This window comes from Lactuca virosa, chromosome 1, assembly GCF_052849685.1.
Source record: "Lactuca virosa cultivar CGN04683 chromosome 1, Lactuca_virosa_CGN04683_v6, whole genome shotgun sequence".
NCBI classification, from domain to species: domain Eukaryota; kingdom Viridiplantae; phylum Streptophyta; class Magnoliopsida; order Asterales; family Asteraceae; genus Lactuca; species Lactuca virosa.
Window position 1 is genome coordinate 133,127,997 of NC_136426.1, and position 9,853 is coordinate 133,137,849.

General features: G+C 37.8%; 1 protein-coding gene across 1 annotated transcript; it reads left to right on the plus strand.

The window, feature by feature from the left end:
• Nucleotides 1–5,909: 5,909 nt before the first annotated feature.
• On the plus strand, nucleotides 5,910–9,263 carry LOC145158302 (receptor-like kinase TMK4). The gene is made up of 2 exons (XM_079077220.1): nucleotides 5,910–8,321; nucleotides 8,410–9,263. Exons 1-2 carry the CDS (start codon nucleotides 6,101–6,103, stop codon nucleotides 8,931–8,933), a joined length of 2,745 nt encoding a protein of 914 aa, XP_078933346.1. The 5' UTR covers nucleotides 5,910–6,100; the 3' UTR covers nucleotides 8,934–9,263.
• The last annotated feature ends 590 nt before the right edge of the window (nucleotides 9,264–9,853 follow it).

Sequence of the window (9,853 nt, forward strand, 5' to 3'; positions counted from 1 at the left end):
TTTGGCAGTTTTTCCTATCTTTCATATTACGGGTTGAGGGCCATTTTTACACACACACACAACATATCAGAGCATATTTTGAGAGGGGATTTCGAGGGTTTTTGCAAGGGTTTGTCCATTAATCATTTGGAAACATTAATTCTCGTTTTTGTAAGTTGTAATTACACTTAATTTCATCTTTTAGACTTGTGATCTTGTTCTAGCCATGTGTGGTTAGAACCCTAGTTTCTCCAATTTCATGTTTTGACTTTTTGGTTGTGAATCAAATCATATGACCTGATGTTTGTGTTTAATTTCTATCTAGTGAAACTAATTTTACTTCAATCGAATGTTTGATTCTAATAATGATTCTTATTGGCCATTTGAATTAGGGTTAGGTCATTCAAGTTATTCATTTTGCAAAATCCGTAATTGTTTTGTGAATTGAACTAAGTAACAAGCATTAAATTGATTTCTTATGAATGAATTTAGTGTAAATCTTTTCACACATTCTTACGCTCCCGAGCTTGTGAGGAGTATTGGGTGTTGTTGGGAACATTCACAATAAGCTTAATGCAATCTTTTAATCTACTTCTAAGAGCTTGTTTAGATTAGGTTAGTAAGGTTAGGATTAATCAAAAAGCTTGTTTTGATTGATTAATGTGGTGAATGGAAAGTGTTAGAGCTTGTTAACACTTTCAAGTACCAACTTAGATAGAATGAAACAAATGTCTTGTCATCTTTGATTCACGTTGGTAGATTGTCATACATGGAGTTGGAGTCCTTACAAAATCTGAACTTAATTCATTGGTTTAGTTGTTTACTCGTGTTTTAAATTGATTTGCTACATCATTACACTCAAACCCCCCTCTTTACTGTTGGTGACCATAGTACCTTGCGCAAAGAGGTATAGACTAATTATCCTGTGTCTCTGTGGATCGACCCGGCTTGCCTTGTACTACCTTTTAGTGCAATATAGTGGGATTCTTTTGGAGTATATCGTACCCCTATTATTTGTTGGGTTTGACACGCCCTAACAAATTGGCGCCGTTGCCGGGGACACGGTGTTACTAATTGTTTATGCCTAGATTTTTTTGAGCAGGTACATCTCTATAAAAAAAATAAAAATAAAAACAGAAAAAAAAGTGTCGCTCAGAAATGAATACTCCTTACATAGAAGACCAACTTTCTGAGCTAGCTCAGTTAGTTATGATGATTGGAAATGACCAAAGTACGCAACCTACACCTATTCCTTGTGATTTTTGCACTCAAAATGGACATCATTCCAACATGTGTCCATATTTACAAGGGGAATGGGAGGAAGTGCATGAAATGGGAAGCTACTACTGGCCAAACCAATGGAGTTATGATCAACCTCAACATGATCAATGGTGGGAAAACAACCAAGCTTGGGGAAACAACCAATGCCAAAACCCATACCAAGCTTGGGGAAATGACCAATACCAACTAACTCCACAGTTCCAACAACCATATTCTCCACCTCCCCAACAACCTGAAACGTCGAGCATGTCCTTGGAAGACATTGTCAAAAGCATTCCCACTACTACCCAGATCTTCCAAGAAACAACCTAAGCTAGCCTCAAAAGCTTAGAGCAACAAATTTCACAACTTACTCAATCTGTGAGTATATTGGAAACTCGTGGAAAACTACCATCGCAGACGGAGGAGGACCCAAGGCATACCATTTCTTCCATCACCTTGAACGATGAGAAAAATGTTGATGGCCCAAGATTGCAATTAGAAGATGGGGAAGAGGAGGAAGAAGTAGAAGTGGAGAAGGCTGATGAGGAAAAAGTAGAAATTAAGAATGCTGACATGGAAGTTGTAGAGGAGGTATTGGAGGTTGACAAAAAAGAGGCTGAGCCACCCACTACCAATGAGAAACTCCTTTCAATGGTAGACCAACCACAAGAGCTGAAAACGTTAAATTTGTTGGACCCTTCAAAGGATATGTACCCCGAGAAGGAAGACACCCAACCGGTCATCAAATCGACCACCTTATCGAAGAAGGAAAATTTGACCACCTTACTAGACAAGTACAAGAAAGGTATCGGCTGGACGATTGTTGTCATTAAGGGTCTAAGTCCAGCATGGTTCCCATGCAATAAGAAAGTCAAGTACAAGATAAGTGTTCCATTGAAGGAGGTGGCAAGAAGATTGATGTGTTGGAGAGGCATACATACTTAGAACGAAGCATATTCGGGGGCAACGTCGAGCCAACGACTTAAAACAAGGGCGGCTAACCGGGAGGCAACCCGGGGGTATTTTTGTCTTTTCCTTCAAAACATTTTCGTTTCTTTGAAGTTTTTAGTTTTTAATGTTCCAAATGTGTTGCAAAATGTTTTTATACCTGGAAAATGAATCTCGGGCTCCAAAAATATTTCACGGATAGCTTGGGGAAGATGAAGAGGAGGTTCTCACCACAATTGCAAGGCTCCAAGAACGATTCGGTAAATTCTTTCCATATCTTTAATCGTTCATATTTTGCTTAAAAATCCAATTGGTGTGCATTTGTGACTATTTTGGACTCTTACCCGACCCGACTACCATCCCCCCACCTTCTGGTGATTAGGTTGTTCCACCCTCTCCAAGCATCGGGGACGATGCTTATATTCAAGCTTGGGGAGGGGTAGAGTTGTACATTAGGATCACCTCCATGCATTAAATTTCAAAAAAAAAAATCCAAAAAGAATTTTTCGTTTATGTTCTTAGTTTCCATTTTTTTTCCTAGTTTCTTAAAAAAAATAAAAAACAAAACAAAAAAAACAAAACAACAAAAAAAAACATCTCCATGCATTTTCATTTTCATGCATTTCGTTTAAAAAAAAAGATTTACTACGAGATGAGACAATCTTTACATACAAGTGCTCCATGAAGTGGGATTCTTTTGGAGTATATCGTACCCCTATTAATTGTTGGGTTTACCGGAAGTGTAGAATCAGCTGTCATAACTAGGGGACTCAAACACCGTAATTCGAGACCCTATCCTTAGATAATAAAAAGAATTTATATTGAAACATTTTTTGGGCGGTAATAACAGCTCTAGGATGATTTGTTTTTGAATATATAAAAAGAATCTTTATCGCCAACTCTGGACCCACAGAACACGGACCTATTTGTTGACACGCGTTACCCTCGCGGTGACAGAGAGCTTAAGTATCAGATCCATACAGTCAAGAAAGAAGGAAGGGTACAACTGTCATATCTAGTACCCAAATCAGAATTTCAAGTGCCAAAACGAAGAAATCTCAAGAAATTCCAAAAATGAAGATTGAAGAATCCAAATTCAAAACGAAGTACAAATCAAAGTTCAATCAAATCAAAAGCCAATTCAAAGTCAAATCTGGCAAATGAAGAACTGTGTGATATGATACTTGTGGCTCTCGAAAAAGTGAAAGCATAGGAGCTGGGCCCCTTCGGGTGGGCTCACTGTTTCAGCGAAAGCTGATTCGCCGTGACGGGTTCTTAAGGATGCGTCGATTCTGATTCTTGGCCATCTAGTCTTAAGGACATGAGATCCGGACTATGTTATTTTCGCCCATAAAGCTTAGTAAGGTATAAAGTTTTAATAACACTAGGGTTGGATTATTGGGTTACATCGTTTCGGGTCTTCCTCACCTTGGGAGTCTGTGATATGTGGAAGGAAGCAGGATGGTCGCCTAGGTATTAAAGATTGGAGCCCCATTGATGTAAGGTTTGATCGTATATGTCCATATTTATAAAAATAAATAAAAAGATTACTTGTGTTCTTAAATCTTTCGTTGGTTCAATTTTTGTTCCTTAAGTATCTTTTGTACATATGTTTCATTTTCATGGTTTTCATCGCATGCATTCATTCTTAGCTTTTAGGATCTTTCTGTCCACATTTTTTTTCTATGTTTCTTTTTGCCATCTATGTTTCATTTTCATGGTTTTCATCGCATGCATTCATGCACTTATACTGACGACATGTCGTCGGAATAGGTAAATAATAAAACTTTTTTTTTACATTGAAAATCACTCCCGACGACCCTTTGTAGACGACAAGTCGTCGGCATTGGTTTCTCTGTACCGACGACATCTATCCCGACGACATTTTCACTTTTACCGACGGGGCTGTTCCGACGACTTTATACGGACGACATGTCGTCGACATAGGGGTTGAAAATGTCGTCTGTGTATAGACATCGTTCCTTGTAGTGATACATCAACGACACCATGTTTCACGACTCACGAGTTACATTTCTGTTAGGTGCTATTTGTGCACCTTTTAGTCCCATTTCATGCATCTATTTAGCACAATTGTTCTTCCTTTTTCTTGCATTTCATCATATTCATGTTAGTCTCTAGAACAACCTTATTTGCACACTTTTATGTCTTTTTCAGGTAAACCGGAGGTTGGAACGCGCTTTGTGATACATATTGTCTACAATGATGTTCCTCATAAACACACAAAACATATTGAGATCGATTTTCATTTCATTTGTCAACACGTTAGTCACTCTTTTCATCTTCTTTCTGTATTCTCTAATGATCAAACTCTATATATCTTTACCAAAGCTCTCCTTCCGGGACGTTTCTGTAGTATTATTGTTCACATACTCAAGCTCATTGCTCACAAACTCACAATCCTCTGTCATTTTTTATCTTTGTTTTGTTTTTGTTTTGTTTTTTTTTTTTTTTTTTTTTTGGGGGGGGGGGGGGGGGGAGGATGTTAGTTATTATTTGTATTTATGTAGTCGATGGACTTATATTAACATTGATATTAGTTAGTCTAAGGTTATACAATATAAGTTTGTTCTCTTCGTTTTGCCGTTTGCCGTGTACGAAAGCGTACACAAACATAGAATCATGGAATGACTTTTCTCACTTCTAACCAACCATAAGGATTCAAACTCAACATCTTCATGACTTCATCTTCCTCATGTCAATTAATCAAATCGAGACACTTTTTGTGAACATAATAAAGGCCCTCCTTAAGAAATAAGCATATACTATCTTAAAATCCAATCATATAATGTCTTTTTATGTGTATTAAGAGCTGGATCTCATCTCCACATCTATCTTCTACAAGACACTAAACGAGCAATTGGATCTAGCATAATCTTGTAAAACACAATAATGTATCAAACACAATAATGTATCAAACTATTCACATAAATAGATTTGTTACGTCCTTGAAGAAACTAAACGATCTTGTGAAATCATGCGACCCACAAACCTAACCCATAGCTTTCGGAACAATTGACAAGGAACCACCTTGCTTACTTTAGATATCCTAACTTTTAAAAACATTTTACTTTTGACAATTTAATCTTTTTAATTTGTAACATCATAGATACTAGGTATATTAGAAATTGTACGAGATTTTAATGTTATCAATATCCTGTATATACATCATAAAATTAAACAGAGCCAAACTTATTGACAAAAATAGAGCAAATTGTTACAATATTTGGCACGTTGTTTTGATTAGCCTAAAACTCCTTTAATAATATTATTAATTTAAAATATTTTGATCAAATCAACTAAAATAAATAGTCACTTTAAAACAAAAGAAAAAATAGAAACGATTTGATAGAAATAATTTGATAATAAAGGATTATTTGCATCAAAATGTGAACACATACTTTACGTGTATTTCTTGTTTTAAATATCACAAACACGTATTATTTATGATTTCTAAAATATCAAAAACATGTATTTTTTATGGTTTCTTTTAAATATGATGCAAAAACAAAAACGTTTATAAACTATGATATTCTAAAAACAATTTCCAGTTAAAAAAGTTGAGTCGTGAATGATATACACATCATACTATCATAGTATTATACAACTTAATAACAAGGACTGTATTAGTAATATCTGTGTACTTGAAGGACCTCTTTGTATCATTTTCCAAAATATGATCGATATCTCAGCAAAAGAAACGCCGTGACCTGTAAAGCGAAACACAATCGCTGTACTTCGAAACAAAACGCTGCTCCGACTCTCCGACCACCACCAAACATCTCTCTCTCTCTCTCTCTCTCTCTCTCTCTCTCTCTCTCTCTCATTGAGTGTTTTCGCCACCGCCGTCCACGGCCACCGTCCACTGCCACAAGTTCAGGATTTGCCCACAATGGCATATCACAACTCCCGTCACCTCCGCCTACTTTGTCTCACTTTCTTCATTCTTCTTTCTTTCACGGCCGCCGATGACGCCGCCGTAATGCAAAACTTCGCCACCACCCTATCCCCGGCGCCAACCACCTGGACTGGTACTGATTTCTGTTCATGGGAGGGTATCAATTGTGACAAGTCCAACCGTGTTACATCCATAAACATAGCTTCCAAATCCCTCACCGGAACCCTACCCCCAGACATCAACCAACTTTCTCAACTCAAAAGCCTCGCCGTCCAACGCAACTTCCTCTCCGGGGACTTACCCACCTTGGCTAACCTCACCCTCCTCGAACAAGTCACCCTCGACAGCAACAATTTCACCTCCATCCCACCGGATTTCTTTTTGGGCCTCAATAATTTACAAAACTTCAGCATCTCTTTCAACACAGATCTATCTTCATGGGTTCTGCCTGAAACTCTCTCTCAGAACACTAACTTACAAAGTTTTCAGGCCAGCAACGCCAACATCACCGGCACCATTCCGGACATTTTCGGCAGTTTACTCAATTTGCAGAGTCTCCGGTTATCCAACAACAACCTCACCGGAAACCTACCTCCAAGTTTCGGCGGTTCACAAATTCAGAATCTCTGGCTCAACAACCAACTACAAGGACTCTCCGGTACGCTTGATGTCCTCTCTTCAATGACCCAACTCAGTCAAGCATGGCTACAAGTTAACGTGTTCACCGGAGCAATCCCGGATCTTTCAAATTGCACTATCTTATTCGATCTGCAACTCCGGGATAACCAGTTAACAGGTTTAGTTCCTCAATCATTAATGTCCCTCCCCAAACTCGAAAACATCACAATCCAAAACAACAAATTACAAGGTCCATTACCTGTATTTCAACCTCGTGTTCATTCCGAATTAGGAACAGATACCAATTCCTTCTGTTTATCCACCCCCGGACCTTGCGACCCACAAGTGACGTCACTCCTTGACGTCGCCGGAGCTTTAGGGTACCCCATGTCACTCGCACAATCATGGAAAGACAACGATGCTTGCAAAGGATGGATTTTCATCAGCTGTGATTCTTCAGGGAAGAACGTGACATCTGTAAGCTTTGGAAAACAGAAATTCTCAGGTACTATTTCTCCAGCTTTTGCGAATTTGACATCGTTAAGGAGTATCTCATTAAACGATAACAATCTTGTTGGCCCCATTCCTAAAGTATTAACATCTTTACCCAACCTGCAACTTCTTGATGTCTCCAACAATAATTTATCCGGTGATATACCCGAGTTTCCAAACGGGGTGAGGTTTACAGATGGTGGTAATCCACTATTAGGTACAGGTGGCCCTAGCGTGACACCTGGATCTGGAGGGGGTCCCACTAACACAAGTGGAACCCCATCCGGGCCCACGAAAGGGGTTTCAGCTGGGATGATTGTTGGGATTGTGATTGGTGTTCTTGTTTTTGTTATGATTATATCATTTGTGTCATATAAATGTTACATCAAAAAACGAAACCAAAAAAAGGTTGGAAATCAAGAAAAGGGTAAAGATTTGGTTAAAAACGACCATGTTGGTGTTGTAGTTGATAAATTACATACCGAGGGTAGTGGGGATAAGGAAATGTCGGTTTTTGAAGGGGGTAATGTTGTAATTTCGATTCAAGTTCTCAGACAAGTGACTGGTAATTTCAATGAAGAGAACATATTAGGAAGAGGTGGATTTGGGGTTGTTTACAAAGGGGAATTACATGATGGGACTAAAATTGCAGTTAAAAGAATGGAATCGGGTGTAATGGGGACAAAAGGGTTGAAAGAATTTCAAGCTGAAATTGCTGTTTTAACAAAAGTTAGACATAGGCATCTTGTAGCTCTTCTTGGATACTGTATTAATGGAAATGAAAGGCTTCTGGTTTATGAGTATATGCCACAAGGGACTTTAAGTCAACATTTGTTTGAATGGAGGGGTAATAACGGAAATCCACTTAATTGGAAACAAAGGGTTTCGATTGCTTTGGATGTTGGAAGAGGGGTTGAGTATTTGCATAGTTTAGCTCAACAAAGTTTTATTCATAGAGATTTAAAGCCTTCTAATATTCTTCTTGGAGATGATATGAGAGCTAAAGTTGCTGATTTTGGTTTGGTCAAAAGTGCCCCTGATGGGAAACATTCTCTTGAAACAAAATTAGCAGGAACTTTTGGCTATCTTGCCCCTGAATATGCCGGTGAGTGTTTTTTTTATACCCTTTATTGTATTTTAACATTTTACCTTTTTACCTTTTTACCCTTGTTAACATGTTTTTATTTAAACAGCAACGGGAAGAGTGACTACAAAAGTCGATGTTTATGCATTTGGAGTTGTGTTAATGGAGTTAATCACAGGAAGAAAAGCCCTAGATGAGACTTTACCCGAGGACAAAAGCCATTTAGTGACATGGTTTCGAAGGGCAATTTCGTCCAAACAAGACATAATAAAATCCATGGATCAAACACTTGAGAATGATAATGAAGAAACCCTAGAAAGCATTTTCAAGGTTGCTGAGCTGGCGGGTCATTGTACTGCACGTGAGCCGCATCAAAGACCCGATATGGGCCATGCGGTTAATGTGTTGGGCCCACTTGTGGAAAGATGGAAACCTTCTAGAACCGAAGAAGAAGAAGAAGGATATGGTGGGATTGATCTTCATATGAGTCTTCCTCAAGTTTTGGAAAGGTGGCAAGCGGATGAAGGAACTTCTAGAATGTTTGGTGATGATTCTTTTAGTCAAACGGTTTCGAGTGTTCCTTCTATGCCTTCGGGAATTGGGGATACGTTTGACTCCATGAATTGTAGATAGTGAAAACGGTTGACTTTTGATTGAAAGTTTGAAGGATGATTTGGATACATATATGGGGTTTTATAATCTATGGTTCTTTGATTTGTTCATTATTTTAGATTAGAGATTGAGTTAGTTTATGGTTTCTATTCTTTGGGTGGAGATGTTGGGAGAATATGGGGAAATTTATAATTTTTTACAAAGGAAAGATGATATGGATCACCTCTATGAGAGTCATGTTGTTTCTTGATGTGTATATTTTTTTTTCTTTTGGTCATTTCTTGTTTCATGATATGTACATTCATGGTAAAACATAATAACACTTATTATATATTGAACTATTTTTTTTAATCTTGGATTAACTTATAATTTTTTCATGATGCAAATTTTAAATCATGTTGTAGAGCATATTTTTTGTGTTTTATGGAAGCATCTTTATGAGAATTAGGGTTTTGTTGTTGTGTAGCAAAGCATCTAGTGTCCACTATGTGGTATAGTTGGTCTTTGGGTGGCATACTTGTAGAAATGGTCAATGATTAGATTTTTAGGAGTCGATGTAGGAGTTTTAATTCCAATATGAATTAGGGGGTCTGTGTGGACAATAGACTGTTATGTTGGGTTCCAGAGTGGTATATTTGCATAAATGGTTAAAGATTCGAGTCTTGTTAGTTACATTTTTATTCCAATGGGGACTCTCAATTGGCTAAGTCACTTATGCCAACCAAGCTAATGTGTACCTACTTGGGGGTGATATTTGCATACATGATCAAATATTTTAAAATCAATTGTAAATTAGGGGTTTCTTTTGGACATCCTAATCATATGCCCAACCAAGTAAAGCTAAACTTTACTTGATTTAATTCTTGGGTTGCAAGAAAGATAACCTTTTGGTGAAAAGATTGTAAAGTACAAGAGAGAAAAGGAAAAAAGCCAAGTGGTGA